This window comes from Eurytemora carolleeae, unplaced genomic scaffold (genome assembly GCF_000591075.1).
Source record: "Eurytemora carolleeae unplaced genomic scaffold, Eaff_2.0 scaffold182, whole genome shotgun sequence".
NCBI classification, from domain to species: domain Eukaryota; kingdom Metazoa; phylum Arthropoda; class Copepoda; order Calanoida; family Temoridae; genus Eurytemora; species Eurytemora carolleeae.
Window position 1 is genome coordinate 244,318 of NW_019396187.1, and position 18,654 is coordinate 262,971.

At 30.7% G+C, this 18,654-nt stretch overlaps 1 protein-coding gene across 1 annotated transcript in view; it reads left to right on the forward strand.

The window, feature by feature from the left end:
- The window catches only part of LOC111697605 (ras-like protein family member 11A), a 20,139-nt gene extending 2,795 nt beyond the window's left edge, over window positions 1-17,344 (forward strand). Inside the window, exons 2-14 of the mRNA XM_023467665.1 lie at window positions 3,582-3,674; window positions 5,897-5,942; window positions 6,263-6,315; window positions 8,469-8,552; window positions 10,260-10,394; window positions 12,162-12,254; window positions 13,171-13,233; window positions 13,478-13,533; window positions 14,070-14,169; window positions 14,969-15,020; window positions 15,510-15,569; window positions 16,070-16,127; window positions 16,271-17,344. Of these exons, the coding sequence (XP_023323433.1) occupies window positions 3,591-3,674; window positions 5,897-5,942; window positions 6,263-6,315; window positions 8,469-8,552; window positions 10,260-10,394; window positions 12,162-12,254; window positions 13,171-13,233; window positions 13,478-13,533; window positions 14,070-14,169; window positions 14,969-15,020; window positions 15,510-15,569; window positions 16,070-16,127; window positions 16,271-16,316 (930 nt within the window). The 5' untranslated portion in view covers window positions 3,582-3,590 and the 3' untranslated portion in view covers window positions 16,317-17,344. The remainder of the gene's footprint in view (window positions 1-3,581; window positions 3,675-5,896; window positions 5,943-6,262; window positions 6,316-8,468; window positions 8,553-10,259; window positions 10,395-12,161; window positions 12,255-13,170; window positions 13,234-13,477; window positions 13,534-14,069; window positions 14,170-14,968; window positions 15,021-15,509; window positions 15,570-16,069; window positions 16,128-16,270) is intronic.
- The last annotated feature ends 1,310 nt before the right edge of the window (window positions 17,345-18,654 follow it).

Here is an 18,654-nt window from a genome sequence, read left to right on the forward strand (position 1 = left end):
TCAAACAAGGGATTGGGGGGGGGGGGGTCAAATTGCCCCCCCCCCAGCGTATCCTGGTTTTCAAGTACCCCAGCGGAGATAGGGTTAATATCCCATACTTTGCCATTTTTAGAGAATTATTAATGCTCATATCAAATCTTGATGTATTCTCAATTTTTTGGTGTATGTTCTAAACACAAGAAGCCTCGTTTTGAATTTAAATATTCAGGAGGTTAGAAAAAGAAAATAATAAGTTGTTGTCAATTATTTTTTATTAATACTTCAAAGCTAAATTGTTACATTGATTGGAGGTACAGAGTTCTCCTAACTTGACTGGTTTTCAGTTTTCATGGGAACTAAATCTTCACTGAAAATAGAAAATATCATCAACCTTTCTTGGTTCTATCAAGCTAGAAGTATTATTGAACCCTAAATATGTCAGTATTTTATAGACGAAACTAGTTTCCAACAAGATTTTAGTTGGACGAAATTCGCGACATTTTTGGCGAAAGTGACGAACGATATTCGTCAAAAGTTTCCGCGAGTGCATTTTCGTCGAAAATGTCTACCCCATTTTCGTTTTGGTAAAAATCGATTTTAAATTTTGCATCGAGAGAAACGTCATATTTCTGACGAAGTGTTTTGAAATTAGATAAAACAGATAATGATGTGCGCTACCCACAAAGAATAATAATTTCGTAACGATCTGAAACTATTATAACTATAATGATCTGAAGGTTGAAGTTGTCTTTCTGCTCTGAAAATTGAACATAGTTTGTGAATTCTGACTGTAGTCTCAATTACGTCTCATCCTAGAATATCGTTCTACTGGTTTCACGTCTCTTGTTAAAAAGAAAAGTTAAGTCAATATGTGCGCAGACGAATCCCGTTCTTCGAATACTGGGTGTTCAAAAGAACATTTAACATGCTTGATGTGAATCTTGGGTAAACTGTTCTTCTGGACATTTTTATACTTCAATTTGATTCAATCTATTTTTATACTTTAATTTGATTTAATCTATTTTTATAATTTAATTTGATTCAATCTATTTTTATATTTTAATTTGATTCAATCTATTTATATAATTTAATTTGTTTCAATCTATTTTTATACTTCAATTTGATTCTATCTATTTTTATACTTTAATTTGATTCTATCTATTTTTATACTTTGATTTGATTCTATCTATTTTTATACTTTAATTTGAATCTATCTATTTTTATACCTTAATTTGATTCTATCTATTTTTATACTTCAATTTGATTCAATCTTTTTTTATACTTTAATTTGATTCAATCTATTTTTATACTTTAATTTGATTCAATCTATTTATATAATTTAATTTGATTCTATCTATTTTTATACTTTAATTTGATTCTGTGGCGGTTATGAAATTCAATCTATTTTTATACTTTAATTTGATTCAATCTATTTTTATACTTTAATTTGATTCTATCTATTTTTATACTTTAATTTGATTCAATCTATTTTGCAACGATTGCTTTGAATAATCTGTATAATAACGCGCTTTGCTCAAATATATATTTGTATATGTATATGTGTATATATGTTAGCTATATGCGTGGCCAGGCGGCTTGACCGAATTGGCTAAAATTTGTTGAGTTAACCATTGGGTAACCTAGAGGTTACAAAGAAAAATTTAGATTTTTTTTTCAAAATCTAATTTTTGATTCGATTTTTTAAAATTCTTCAGCTATAGTAGATTTTATAATTTGCAAATCGAGTAGTATGACTAACTTAACAAGCATTTTTTTGTACTTTGACTTTTATCAAAAAATGAAAAAAATACATATTTTGTAACAATTCTCCAGAAAAAGTTTTTTTAACGAAAATTCTTAAAGGGACTGTACAGGAAAAATTAAATTGGGTATAGCATGAAACCTGAGAATTTCAGGCGTTGAACGATACATAAGCATCTATCTGATGTTCCTGTTCCGAAAAATTGATTTAAAACTTTTTCAAAGGAATTGAGTTTTTGTAACAAACTCTGATTTTCTAATTTCAATATCGTTGCAACCCAATGTCGTAGACCTTTAATATTTCAAAGTATGAATGCTATTAGATCAAATAATGTAAGTTTGAAATATCAAAGGTTTACACCATCAGGTTACAGAGATATAGGTTTTACAAAAACTGAATTTGTGGCAAAGACTCAATTCCTTTATACGAAAATTCATATATATAGCATTTTTGTATAAATGTTGTAGTATTAAACAGATCATATTCAACAAATACGCAACCAATCTGGAAACGACGATATCCCACAGGAGCCTAAGAATCTCAGATTTGCTCATATTATAATTTTTTATTCTATTTTGCATTTTTAATAGATATAATTGATAATATAATTACATATAGTCCGTATAGTCCGTGTTACGTCACCAGAACTTCGGCCAATGGCCCGAATGGGAATGCAGTATCATTGTCACGTAATACAGACGGAAATCACGTGACCAGTAGCCTTGAGTTTACATAATCCAGCTAAAGAGCTGCCAAAAATTACACCCACCCCCCCTCTCTGCCCCTCTTTTCCATTCTTCCGAGGAGGGGGGGGGGGTTACTTAACTGCTCTCATTGATAACATCAGTAAACCTCTAAACGTTTCTTTAAAAAATCTAGACAAAGAGAATAAAAAAAAGATTCGACACTCGGCAGTATGTATGTAACAACACATAGAGAATAAAGAAATATAGAGTAACCATTTATTTTTTGAATGCGAAACCAATTTAAGATTAATTACAAAATATGCAAAAATAGAGTTGTATGCGTCTTTTGAGATCTAATAGCACACTTGCGTTGATAGTTTCTTTAAATGACAACTGTTTCTGTTGCATGTTTAATTGGCAAGTGCTTCTGTCGAATCTATAATTTGTTTAAATGGCAACTGCTTCTGTCGAATCTATAATTTGTTTAAATGGCAACTGCTTCTGTCGAATCTATAATTTGTTTAAATGGCAACTGCTTCTGTCAAATCTATAATTTGTTTAAATGGCAACTGCTTCTGTCGAATCTATAATTTATTTAAATGGCAACTGCTTCTGTCGAATCTATAATTTGTTTAAATGGCAACTGCTTCTGTCAAATCTATAATTTGTTTAAATGGCAACTGCTTCTGTCGAATCTATAATTTATTTAAATGGCAACTGCTTCTGTCGAATCTATAATTTGTTTAAATGGCAACTGCTTCTGTCGACTATTAATTTCTCCTCTAATATTCTAATCCTATCTGCGCAACAAAATAATATATCACAAAAGGTTGAATTCTCAAAAAAAAAAACGTTTAAGAATATTTGTAAAGAATGGCGTTGGAAACAAGGTTTCCGAGAGAGGAGAGATGAAGAGTGGAGGACACAAGAAGAGAAGATGGAGATTATAGAGAGAATATATAGAACCAAATACATATCAGTAGTCCTTGAACAGGCAGCCTGGCACTACGCTGTTTTCATTATATTTAAAGAATCCAATTGAACGCTAAAATATATTCTACTTTCAAAGATTTCAATTTTTATAGTTTTTTTAATTTCGTCTTTACACTATCAGTATTTATTGAAAGTTTTATTTACAACTTAAAACTGTTAAGGTTTTTAAAATGTCCTCAAAATCGAGCCCTAAATCTCCCTCCTCAAAGTCTGCTTTCAAGATTTTTCGTGGATTCTCGAGGAAGCATCGAAAGGTAAAAAATGCTGGATGAAAATGCCATCTTTTCTTGAACGTATAAGCGGGGATTTTTACTAATCAAAAATTTTTGACCTATCTCATTCTCATCCTAATTGAGATAATCTGGATAATATTTAGAACTATCTCATTCTCATCCTAATTGAGATAATTTGGTTGATATTTTGACCTATCTAATTCTCATCCTAATTGAGATAATTTGGATAATATTTTGACCTATTTCATTCTCATCCTAATTGAGATAATTTGGTTGATATTTTGACCTATCTCATTCTCATCCTAATTGAGATAATTTGGATGATATTTTGAATTTTTTTTCAAACTAATATTTTACGGAAAATTTAGTTACACAAAATTTCAATATATGTAATTTATTTTTTTTACAAAAAATAATATTTCTTGAAAATTTTTTTTGCTGTTTAATCCTTAGGCACAATTTTCATAATGAGGATGTGGAATTATTGGTTTTGCAACTTTTTCCTTTTATCCTATAGATTGTTTGGTTGAATGGATGTAAGGTTTATAAAACTGTCCAGCTAATCAGAAAGAAAAGATGTGATTCATTTGCATTAAAGGCATCGAAAGCACCCAAAAAAGTAATTCAAAATTTTATCTATACAAATTTATTGTATGCTTTCAAAAGATAGTATTAAGTATTTGATCGAAAAAAATGCAAGATTTCAATCAAAAAATCAAATTTACTTAAGCTTACGGTTGAATAATTCATATTGCATCATACTTTTAAAGAGTTGTAAAATTTAAAAAATTGAACTAAATAATAATGCGTAAACCAAAGCTTGGCCAAGTTTGGTTGCAATATATTAGATTCACGGTGTTGGGTACACCGTTTATATGAATTTCTACTTCTGTAAATCAAATAAGACAGATAGTTTGTAATGAAGTATTATGGGACTCATTAATTTATAAGTTTGTAATACTAATGTTGTCCATTGGTCTAAGACGCAAAAAACGAACACTTGCCTCAAGTTCAAATTTTCCAATCATTATAGCGTTGCAAACAAAAATCCTAATACTTCATATTTCAAACTTCATAATTATCTGTAAGATCAAGAGGTAAAAGATTGAAATATCAAAGGTTTAAACCACCATGTTGCAAAGATATAATGATATAGAATTGGAGGTAAGTGTTCAGTTCCTTTATAATCAACAATTGCGGAACATGTAAATATTTGGTCTTGAGAGTTTTTGATTGAAGGAATTGAGTCTTTGTCACAAATTCAGTTTTTGTACAATCTATATCTTTGCAACCTTTAATATTTCAAACTTACATTATTTGATCTAATAGCATTCATAGTTTGAAATGTTAAAGGTCTACGGCATTGGGTTGCAACGATATTGAAATTAGAAAATCAGAGTTTGTGGCAAACACTCAATTCCTTTACGGGGCAACTTGATAAACTTTCACTATCTGTCTGTTCGACTTTTTTTGCTAAAATTTGTCCTTCTCGAGTTTGTGTCAGGTTTAAAAATAAACAAGAATAAGTAAAAATCACAGTTAGAAGCATATATTGTTCCAAATGAAATGCAAGGTGCATGATCCTTGCCGGTACAACACGTACTGCAGTCCGTCGTACTGTCCAGTCAGGCTATCCAGTGTAGAGTCTACCCAGCACGTTTTATGCAACAAATGTAGCCTGACGAGATCACGTGGGTGGTTAGCTAGATATGGACAGTGGACATCCTTACACACTCTAGTTTTCTAATGAGCTTTGCAACCTGCTGATTTAACCTAAGTCTGCCCCCGGGGTTCCTACGGGTTTCCAAAAAAATGTCAGCCAATTTGGTCCAGCCGTTTGGCCGATTTTTAGCGAACGTATATGCTATATAAGGGAAGACCTTTATTTTTTACATTTACAAAGGAATTGAGTCTTTGGAACAAAATAAAATATTTAAACCACAATATCTTTAGAAACCGATGTTGGAAACTTTGATATTTCAAACTCAGATTATTTGATCTAATAGAATTCACAGTTTGAAATATCTAAGGTCTGCAACATTTGGTTCCAAAGATATAGTGATTAGAAAATTAGAAATTGTGGCAAATAATCAATTCCTTTTAAAGAAACCTGGTTTTGCGGTCTATAAAAAGTCACTTGCCTTGGAACAGATAAGAACATTTTTATTCCATGGATCGGGATGAGAGTAAAAATGCGACATAGAAATTCTCGCAAAATTTAACAAAAAACATTTTTATTTCAGGCGCTAAAAGTGTCTGTGCTAGGAGATCAGGGAGCTGGGAAATCAGGTTCAAATTTTCAATTATATTCAAACATTATTCAACAAAAGAATTGAGTCTTTGACTCAAACTCAAATGTATATCTTTGCAACCTGATTGTGTAGATCTTTCATATTTCAAACTTAGAATATTTGATCTAGGAGAATTCATAGTTTGAAATATCTAAGGTCAACCATATTGGGCTGAAAAGATATAGGAATAAGAAAATCAAAGTTTGTGGCAAAGACTCAAATCCTTTTTATCTGTAAACGTAAATATTAAATTGCCTGGTTATTATTTGAAGAAAGTTTTTGGAGCTAAATATGAATTTTAATATACTTTTCATTTAGCTTTCGTTGTTCGGTATCTAACCAGGCGATTTATAGGAGACTATTGTTCAAAGGTAAACATTGCATTATTCTAAGCTTTGATATTTATTATTTAACATTTAATAATAATTTATGTTCTCAGTGCACTTCTGTAAATATAAGATATTAAGTTTATTGATTTTTTAAAGTACTTTTTTACATTAACTTAAATATTTCGATTCATTTATATGTATATATATGTATATATATGTATATATATGTATATATATATGTATATATATGTATATATATGTATATATACATATATATATGTATATATATGTATAAATAAAGTAGTAATCTCTCTCTGCTTATCTGTATAGCTGTTTGTTTGTTTGTTTGTTTGGATGTCCGAACAGAATTTAGAAACCGATTTGCCTCAAATTTTGATTAGGGAATTCAGTAGAACCACAGAATCTAAGTTTAGTTGGTTCACTTTTAATCATAGGGAAAGTTTGGTATCCGTGCAAAGCTGGGTTCCCAAGAAAGTAATCTATATGTATAAAGTAGTAACCGCCACTGGTCCGATCTGCCTCAAACTTGTATTGGGGAACCTAGTAAAACTTAGTAGAGTGCTTTCAGCCTGGGTCCGAATTTAATGAATTTAACCTAGTCTTTAAGCCGCGTCTTAAATCCTCCAAAAACCGGTTTCAATTGAGTACCGGTTTAAATCTTGAAACATTGAATACAATGTTAAGTGAAACCAACCTTATTTGAGCGGTGGCTTAAATTTAAGCCGCCGCTCAAATTCCTTAAATTCGGTCTCTGGTTAAAAAATTCAAATTTATGTAGGTTGAATTTTATAGGGATAACTCCAGGCAAAGATGGGTTCCCAACCTAGTGAAATATAAATATACATTAAGTGTATAAAGTGAATTTTGATTATCGATTTGTCACATTATTTAAAATATATCTTTACATATATCATAAGATTTATAATTTATGAATCTTCTTCCATTTTGAATAGAAACTAAGCCCTTTCCTCAGCACAGTGACATAATAAAGAAATGCATCTTAGAATTTAAGCTCTATTTTGTACAGTTAAGCTCACATAGATTAAATCTTAAAGTAATAGAACTTAGGAGAAAGGGATGGGGTGATGTGCACACTTTATTCTGTGGCGCATTAGACCAACACAATAACATAGATTTTAAACAAGAATGAACATTTTCTGGAAAGGGATGAAGTCCAGTCCTAGAAGGGAATGCATGATTTATTTGCTGCTTAAGCCTAAATGTGTACGTTAAGCTTGATCTAACTTCACATGAACCAGAGAGTTTATAACAAGGCCCGGGCAATCACTGTTTATTTTCAAACTGATGTTTATTTACAACACATTCCACTTCTTAGCTGTTCCAAAACAGTACAGTTAAATATAATCAAACCCCCCTTTTCCTTAGATCTTTGTCAGCTCTTGTCAGATAAATGATCACGTGACGTTTCAAGGAAACAGAACAAAAATACAATCTGAAGAGAAATGAGATGTCTAAAGTTTTATTTAAATCTTCTTAAGAACGGAATTCAAGAAATTTCTTAAAATCTGAAAACCGTGACTTTCAAACCAGTATGGTTGGGTCGCCATGATAATTGATTTTAAAAATAAAATTCCTTAAAAGCTGTTCACATTAATTTAATTTTTGACGGTGAACGTGCAGGCTTCATTACAATAACTACATTCAAAAGATTTCTTTTCAAAATTTGACTTTCAAACCAGTAATGGTTTGGTTTCCATGAATAATGATAAATGATATTTAAAATAAAATTTTGCAAAAACTTTGGACGTGAATTTGATTAATTCTCAACGGTGAACGTGTAGGTTTCATTGCGAAAATGTGTGCAAAAAGATTGTACACATAAGGATCTTTTAAAACGGGTTTTCTACATTTCAATTTAATCTTAAAACTGAGGTAGACAGTACTGTCGTTATTACAAATCCATACCTCGCTAGTAGATAATTTTATTAATATATTGTTTATTTGTTAGATGGAGAATACATATCCACATACCTTGCTAGTAGATAATATTATTAATATATTGATTATTTGTTAGATGGAGAATACATATCTATTATCTATATACCTCGCTAGTAGATAATATTATTAATATATTGTTTATTTGTTAGATGGAGAATACATATCCACATACCTCGCTAGTAGATAATATTATTAATATATTGATTATTTGTTAGATGGAGAATACATATCCACATACCTCGCTAGTAGATAATATTATCACACCAATACTTGTCTGGGACACAATACAGAACAATCAGGTTAGGAGAAATTTCGCTTGTTTATCTCTCTTACTGCAAACTCTGATTTTCAAATTCCAATATCTTTGGAACCCAATGCCGTAGACCTTAGATATTTCAAACTATGAACTCTAGGGATTAGGAAACTTGAGTTTGTGACAAAGACTCAATTCCTTTGTTTGAAATTACTGGTATACGAACTACTGATCTTGCAGCTCCTCTAGTTTTAATTACTGGTATACGAACTACTGATCTTGCAGCTCCTTTAGTATTAATTTCACGCACTAATAATAAAATTTAACCGGTTTCATATTATAAATTCAACGCGTTTTTGTTCTCCTCAAAAACTCTTTAATAAGCGGAGTTATGATTTAAAAACATAAAGAATACAATTTACTTTAGTTTAACCTGCTTTAGTCGAGACAGCTTGATGTCGTTCTCTTTGATATTTCAAACTTTGATTATTTGTTCTAACAGAGTTTTACGTTTGAAATATCTAAAGTCTGTCTGACATTGGGTTGAAAAGATATTGGGATTCGAAAATCAGAGTTTGTGGCAAAGACTCAATTACTTTGTCATAACCCACTTTTTTGTCCCAGAGTGGGGTTAAGATTTGGGACATTATTATCGGTTTGGCTGACCATGTAACCGTTATAAACCAGAAATATTGGCAATTTGTATATTTATCATGATTCTAAATTCTAAAAAATAAAAGACAAAATTTGAAAATATGTTTTTCTATCTTTTTGCTGATACCTGGAGTTTACTTTGTTAAATTAATATGGTTGGAAGAAATTGTATACTCGTCAGCTTTCCTAAACTTCTACCAGATATTATTAATATATTTCTGTAATGCAAATCATTTAAGAATAACGAGCGAATATTAATATTAATAAATCATTTCTCGATAATATTTTTCAAACTGAGGATTCTTAATCAGTTCTAACTTCTGGACAACTTGGGTCACGTGAATTATAATTATATCTATAAATATTAATATTGGAAACATTTGAAAACATTGTTTGAACATTGTTTGAAGCTGTTTAGCATGATAAACCATTTTCTGATATTACATATTAATAAATCTACCTCCTATATGCTACATGATAAACCATTTTCTGATATTACATATTAATAAATAGTGGGGGTACGGGAATTGATAAACAGAACTTTATAAGTTTGTACATATTAATAAATAGTGGGGGTACGGGAATTGATAAACAGAACTTTATAAGTTTGCTATCTTGGTTCTCAGACATTTTATGCATTCATGATAAATATGTTATGTAGTGATTAAAAATCAATGTTTTCTATTTGTGCATAATTTTGCATATTTTTTCTCTTTTCTTTTGGAAACCTGTATTTTCAAAAAAAATTTATTTAAACAAATTTAAACTACACCATTTATATATGTATTTATATCTTTGTGTGTGAATAAATCTTCATAATAATAATAATATGCTACATGAATCCGTGTAGCACACAGGTGATACAAACAGTATTAACATGACGATTATTCCGAATCAGATATATTTGAAATTATCGTCCGCATAGCTTTGTGTAGCTTTTAGGGGGTAAATTTATTTAGAAATCGGTTAGAAGGGTTCCGCACTTAATATCCGAAAGTCTTCATTGGTTCTTAACAGCTGCAGAAAAAGTTCCGAAAGGCCTTTACCGAACCAAATTGATCCGGAAAAAAATGGAAAATTTTAAATAATAATTTTAAAGGATGAAATGCGAGATCGTCTGTACACAATAACCTCCTGGGCTGATGTCATCATCATTTTGTACTCAGTAACTGACATTCAATCTTACAATACATCTCTCTACATCTACAATACTATCCTATCCACAATGTCGTTGGTAAGTACTATCCTATCAACAATATCATTGGTAAGTACTATCCTATCCGCAATATGATAAGTATATTATCCTTTACACAATATCGTTGGTAAGTACTATCTTATCTGCAATATCATTAGTATACTATCCTATACACAATATCGTTGGTAAGTACTATCCTATCCACAATATCGTTGCTAAGTATTATCCTATCCACAATATCATTGGTAAGTACTATCCTATCCACAATATCATTGGTAAGTACTATCCTATCCACAATATAGTTGGTAAGTACTATCCTATCCGCAATATCGTTGACTCATCAAGGTTGTCTACAAAAAAAAACTTTTTAATGTTTGTTTGTAAGCGGTGTTACATTTAAAACATATTAATATTCGTTGGACACAAGTAACAGCTAACACTCACTTCAGAAAACGGAGATTTTCGAAAATTTACGGAACGACAATAACCGTTAATTTTTAAATCGTTAACGAAACGTCTTTATAAAAAAAATAACGGTAGAAAAGAAAACGAAATAGATGGGTTTATAAAAAACGGAAACTTTCTTTCTTTTTTTCGGCTAAAATTGAATAAAACTTGCTACAACAAAAGTTTGGTGATAGCCTGTGCCGTAAATCCAATTTGATAAACTGTTAACGATTTTTCTGATTTCTTAAAAGCTAATGCCGTTAATTGCAACAAACAACTGTTAACGGCAGATTATCTTCGCTTAACGCCGTTAATAAAATTGAGATCATTAACTAACGGTAACTTTAAAAAACCGTAAAATACCGTTAACGAAACAAACGTTCCAATTTTACCTTTAAAACTAACAGATACCTAAGATTTTCTGTTTTTAACGGTTGTAACTAACTTAACGGCTAGAAAAAGTTGGAACGTGCCCAGCTCTCACATTACGACAGATGTACTGGGTTTTAAAGCAGTTCAAGCGGGTTTTAAGAGATTTACACACGGAGTTCTTGATACAAGATGAACAGTCACAGGTTTAAATGTTCTTGTATAGTTCATCGTGTGTTTCCCTCTTGATATGGCGGGTCAATTGAAATTAATCTTACGATCCCTTTTATAAAGATTCTTTTTTAAATTAACGTACATTTTCCGTAAGAGAACGAAAAAGGTTGTTAAGTTATTAATATAAAATGAACGGTTATTTAATACTTTCCATTATAGACAGAAAAGAAGGTCAAATTCTTGCGAAATTACTGGTGCGATTTTGTGACCTTTCAGTTCCTCTAGTTTAGTTAAAGAACCAATTTTTAGATAATTTGGTCGTACATATTTGTCCGTATATCTATGTGTGTTGATAGAAACTGCGTTTTTCACTTTCTATTTCTGTAAAGTTGGCTTGTTGTCTTATTTTGTGTGACAAAGTTAATTGTTGTTGCTGGTCACTGCAGCTAATAATCTATAGTTTTTGTTTTCTTTCTACGTTGTAACATTTCAATCTTGTTTCATGAAGTACAAGGGGTGTGGGGAAGTACAAGTCATACATACTTATGTTGATTTTTTTGTACAGAGATATATTTCACACAATTGTTAGAAATAAAATTCAGAAATTCAGAAACATAATTTAAAATATAATTTAATTTAATATTTGAATTTTTTCAATGTTCATTTTGAAACATCAAAAAATTCTGCATTTTCCAATGTGCTATGCACACAAATGTATACACAATAGATTCTAAAATATTGGTTTACCTTTCTTATGTATTATTTAAGAAGTATACAATATTTTAGAGATACAAGTATTTAGTGTTTATCTCGCAGGAACTGGATCATTTCCCGGCCCCGATAATTCTGGTTGGAAACAAGAACGATCTTTGGCACCAGAGGCAGGTCGTCACAGATCTAGCATGTCAGGTATTTATATTTTATTTATATATGGCAGGTCATTATATACACCAAGCATGTCATGTATATCTATTCATATATGGCAGAATGATTTAGATATAGCATGTCAAGTTATAGAATGATATATTCATGTATGGCGGGTCGGGTAGATATAGCATGTCAGGTAAATTTTTTAAATATATCAGGACGTCACAGATCTAGCATGCAAGGTAATAATTATTGTTATATATCAGGTCGGTATATAGATATAGCATGTCAGGTAAATTTTTTAAATACATCAGGACGTCACAGATCTAGCATGCAAGGTATAATTATTGTTATATATCAGGTCGGTATATATCTGATTTTCTAATCCAAATATCTTTGTAATCCAATGTCGTAGACCTTAGATATTTCAAACTGTACATTTTGTTAGATTAATAATTTAAGTTTTAAATATTTAAAGGGACCGTTCACTTATTTGGGTAATTTCAGGGTAAACTAAACAGCCTATTCGCTGTTGATCTTATACTTTTCAAAAACAACTGTGGCCGGAGAAAAAGACGATTTTTCGTTTAGAATTTGAGCGGAAAGGGACGGTCTATAGTGTCTATAGAAAGGGACCGTCCCTTTCCGCTCAAATTCTGAACGAAAAAGCGGCTTTTTATCCGGCCACAGTTGTCTTTGAAAAGTAAGACTATATTACTGCATATCAACAGCGAATAGGCTGTTTAGTTTACCCTGAAATTACCCAAATAAGTGAACGGTCCCTTTAAGGTTTAAACCATCAGATTGCAAAGATATTGGAATTAGAACAACTGAGTCCGTGTAAAAGATTCAACTCCTTTATAAAAAACTTCTGAATGAAAAAAAAATAAAAAATCTGTATAGTTATTGAACGCTGCAGAAAAAATATAACTAGCATAAAAAATATGTATTATTGTAGGAAGCCAAGGATCTTGGATTCGCTAATTTTTTCGAGATTTCTGTAAAGGAGAGTCTGGACCAGGTACAATGATAATAATCAAATAACAAAATTAATAGTCAATTTTATTTCCAACGAAAAATGTTGAATAGAATTACATCTTAGAATTTTTAAAAAAGAATAAATCATTCAGTTTTAATTTAAATATAAATTTTTAAAAAATGAAGTTTAATGATCTTTTAAAAGTCAAAGTACGCAGAATCATGAATAAAAAGAAAATGAAGAAATATTTTATTAATCATTATTTATTATTTTGTATATTAACTAGGTGAGGATAGTGTTTGAAGAAGCGATTCGTCGTGGTGCTGTTACAAGGAGACAAAGGTATTAAAGATATTCACCACTGTCTAAAAGTTGTATGATCCGTGCCCAGCACGTTTTATGCAACTAATGTAGCCTTGCATGTTCGTAGTGTTATTTCAATATTAAATTTCAGCAAATTTTAAAATTTTAAAATGTACAATTTGCGTTGTTTATTTGATTCCGATTGTTTGTATGACATTGACAAAAAAATAATTTATGTATCAAAAGTTTTGCCTGACTATAAATATATAAATTAGGATATTGAAAATTTTCAAAATCTACAGAATAAAGAATATTTAGCGGAGCCTATGCCATCAATGTACATTTTTTTATTTCTAAATTTTATGTCGGGTTTTTTTTTAATTAGGGTCATTAAACCGTTTTCTCAGCGGTTCATTTAATTATCTACTGTTTGCTCTCACCATATGATGATTTAGTAAACGAACGAGAAGAGCGACCTGTAAGGAAGGATTATATTAAATACTTTTTTCCATTACATCTGATACTAAAAGTATCAGTAAACTGTACAAAATCGAGTTGAAATGTATTTTGTTTAGACAAGGGCATACAAGAGGAAAGGGTCTCCGTCAATCTATTTCCTCGGATTTTAACTTCTCCGAGGAAACTAGTCCGGAGTCAGAGGATGGTAGTCCAAAGGTCAGTAACTAGTCCGGCCGGAGTCGAAGGATGGTAGTACCAAGGTACTAGTAACTATTCCAGAGTCACAGGATGGTAGTCCAAAGGTCAGTAACTAGTCCAGATTCGGAGGATGGTAGTCCCAAAGTTAGTAACTAGTCCGGAGTCGAACGAAGGTAGTCCCAAGGTTAGTAACTAGTCCGAAGTCAGAGGATGGAAGTCCCAGTGTCAGTAACTAGTCCTGAGTTAGAGGGGGTAGTCCCAAGGCCAGTTACTAGTCCCAAGTCGGAGGATGGTAGTCCCAGAGTAAATAATTAGTTCGGAGTCAGAGAATGGTAGTCCCAAGGTCATTAACTAGTCCATAGTCGGAGGATGGTAGTCCCAAGGTCAGTAACAAGTCCAAAGATTGATGATGGTAGTCCTAAGGTCAGTAGCTAGTCTGGATTCTGAGGTCAGTTGGACTAAAACCATTTTTTATTTCTCTTAAGTTAGGTAATATTTTTGAAGGGTTACCCACAAGGGAGGAGACTTTAATAACGACCCAAAACTATAAAATTTAAACAATCTGACAACTGAGTTTTGGATTCTGTTTTTTAGTTTGAAAAAATATCTTTAAAAAATATTTTGCATTAAACTATCTTGAGCTAGGAATGTCCTGACTGTATCGGAACTAACCAATTAAAATCCTCCTAACAAAGTACAATGGACCATATAAAGTTTAAAATACCAAAAATCGATATTGTTCTTAATATTGTTCTTGATTGTTCTTGATATTGTTCTTGATATTTTTCTTGATATTGTTCTTATTGTATTTATGTAGAACATCCCAGTTCCTTCCAACATTCTGCAAACTATCAAGAAAAAACTAACAAGTAAGAAAATACATCATCATCTTAACGTGATAAAATTATATATTTTTCTTGTATAATACATACAGTATACAGCATATCCCACTAAATTACATAATTTTATTAAGTATCAATTGTCGTGTTGTCTTCTTCGACTTAAAAAAAATCTTATTTGACTGAACGATTTTCATAGGAATCTGTGAATATAGGACAGCTCTGATTACTACTATTGGTTGGGGATATATTATTGTTTGCTTCTGGTTTGTTACAAAAACAAGTGTTTATCCAGTGAAAATACATTTATATTTTACAGGGAAAGTAAAAAAAACAGTGCGCACTGTGCATACATAGGGGCTTGCAATATATTCAAAATATTAACCACAAATGTTAAAAATGTTCATGAAGTATTTTGTTTCTCGAGCCACATATACAGATGACTCTTTTCTGAAAATTATATTGAGAGATCTTAGATTTTAAATTATAATAAAATTGACTATTTAAGTTTAATTTTAGGTCCAAAGAGTTCTGTATCGTCTTCTCCCGTCCTAATACCCCAGGAATCAGAAAACACAAGTATGAATATTAAACAAGTTTGGCAACTGACTTTTAAATAAATAAATTCCGGAATTTATCATATTCAGAATTTTTCCCACGGGAAATGGAGTTCGTTTCTTGTATTTACGTTTTTTCGGAATTTGTCACGCTTAAATTTCGTTTACCTTAGTTTGTCTCTTCAAAATTTGTCCCTTTGGAGTTTGTCCCTTCCGGAATAAGATCACCATATATCCGAAATTTTATACCTCCGAAATTTGTCTCTCCGGATTCGTCTCTTAAAAATTTGTTTATTTTTGAATTTTTTTTTCGGAATTTGTCTTTCCAGAAATAGTTTATCTGGAGATTTCCCTCCGATCTTTTTTGTCATTTTGGAATTTGTTATTTGGCCGAATTTTTCTGAAAAATAATTTGCATTCTAATGCACCTAAGTTAGGTTCTTGAATATTCATGATAAAAGTTTAAAACAATTTTATTTTTTTTTGTAATTTTTTGCATTTCTTGATTATTTTCATTCATAGATTCAGTTCCTCGGAGCCGATCTTACACCTACTCTGGGAAATTCCAGCTTATCAAACGGTAATTCGTTCATTCATCCCATCATCCACCTATTCATTTATTTTTTCATCCTTTTATTTATTATTTTTTGTTCATTTTCCCCTCATAAATTCATGTTTGTAAAATTCATGAATTCCATATTTAATTGAATATTATTTATTTAGTTCTAGAAAGCTGTCTGTATTCGAGTCTTCAGCTGAAACTCCATAATTAAATAACCTACGAAGAACCAGTATTCTGGGTATACTTTCAAAACATAAAAAGACACTCAAGCATTGTTTTTGTATTGCGGTAATTAAGAACCGACATGTTTGGCGAGTTTGTGTATCAATGCGTTCTGTGTTCTATGTTTTCATGTGATGCTTTTTTGTACTTCTGTTTTTTATTTAGTCAAATCCAATATAAATACAGGGTGATTATTAATTTTGTACTGCTGTTTTTTATTTAGTCAAATCCAAAATAAAGACAGGGTGATTATTAATTTTGTACTACTGTTTTTTATTTAGTCAAATCCAATATAAAGACAGGGTGATTATTAATTTTGTACTACTGTTTTTTATTTAGTCAAATCCAATATAAATACAGGGTGATTATTAATTTTGTACTACTGTTTTTTATTTGGTCAAATCCAATATAAATACAGGGTGATTATTAATTTTGTACTACTGTTTTTTATTTAGTCAAATCCAATATAAAGACAGGGTGATTATTAATTTTGTACTACTGTTTTTTATTTAGTCAAATCCAATATAAATACAGGGTGATTATTAATTTTGTACTACTGTTTTTTATTTAGTCAAATCCAATATAAATACAGGGTGAATATTAATTTTGAAAAGTTTAAGTTCTGTTGACTTTAGCCAAGACTAAGCCAAGAAATCCTAAGATCTGTGGGCAAATATTTTCTCAGAAACTCAGAAACATTAACACAGAAATATCCTTCTACCAAAAATCTGTATGATCTGTTTTTACCAACTTTTGAAAACATTCTTTTTAATATTTAATATTTAATATTTTAATATTCAGAAAACTGAAGGCTTTCAAATTTTTCCGCATGAATGCCTATATCTATGATTGTAAATGATTTCAAATCAATATCCCCTGTTTATCTGTAATATAGGACTATGAAATATAAATTATTTTAATTTTAAATGTTTTGCATTTTTTCAATAAACTAATTTTTAATGTTATGTGCTCAGGTCTGAAACGCCTGTAATACTGTAATGTAATCAGATATTCTTGTAATAATATTTTGTCAATAAATTCTATTAATATAATTTCAAAATTTGGAAATTTTGACCAGTGTAAATATTCACAAACTGCAGCTTGTTGTTGTTGTTGTTGTTGTTGTTGTTGTTGTTGTTGTTGTTGGTGTCGTTGTTAAAATTGTTGTTGTTGTTGTTGTTGGTGGTGTCGTTGTTGTTGTTGTTGTTGTTGTTGTTGTTGTTGTTGGTGTCGTTTTTGTTGATGTTGTTGTAGTTGTTGTTGTTTTTTGTTTGTTGTTTTTGTTGTTTTTGTTGTTGTTGTTTTTATTGTTGTTGTTGTTTTTAATGTTCGCAGCTTCAAAGGGTTGAATACGATTTGTGAAAATATATCCATTTTTTGATAATTCTTAAGAAACTGCTTTTTCTTTTTATTTCTAGGTAAATTAATAGCACTGAAATATGAATGATAGCAATTTAAATATTATTCTCGTCTTCCGCGGCATTTGATCTTAAATATGTTAAGAATACGAAATTATTAAAAGTTTTGCTATGTTTTCATATATCTCCGATTCACTGTATAGCACCAAAAATGTCATAGAGGGTGGGCAACGAGATTATAGACTATGGAATGGGGCACTGGGGAGATACACAAAACGCTGGATTAAAAAAAACGACATTGTGCAAAAGCAGCAAGAATTTGAAATTTGTTAATTTTTAAGGACTTTTCACTGTCAGGTACATTAAAAATTAAAATTAAAAATCAATCTTTAAAATATGTATCCTCCTCGCAAAATTCTCAGTATTAAGATTTAATTTAAACTTATTATTTATGATTTTTCAAAAATTCTACAGCAAACTAATTCTCAAAATCATCTTGCCAGAATGGACAATCTCATTGGTCTTAATCAAATCATGAAAAATTTCTCTACTTTCAGCTCAACTACCATGACTACTAGCCAGATATTCCCTTTAAAGGACCGAAAATAACTATAACCTGATCACAGTGAAATCTCACGCAAAAATTAAAAAGAATTTTTCTTAACAAAAGCTAAAAACTATTGTATTAAAATTCAAAGATGTCTATGAGGGCTAAAATAAAATTGTAAGTGGGGAGTAAGTGAGGTAACACCACGTTGCGAAACTTCAAAGTCGACCCAGTCTTCAAAATTGCAGATGAAACTTGAAGTACAGTTTACACACATAAAGGTATCAAGATATCGATTACATAACCTACTTCTTTCAACACTATTGATAAAACTGCTCAAGAAACAAGAAACAATAAGATTATTAGAATACTTGCAAAATTAAATTGAAGTCAAATACAAAGCGAACATAAACAGCGA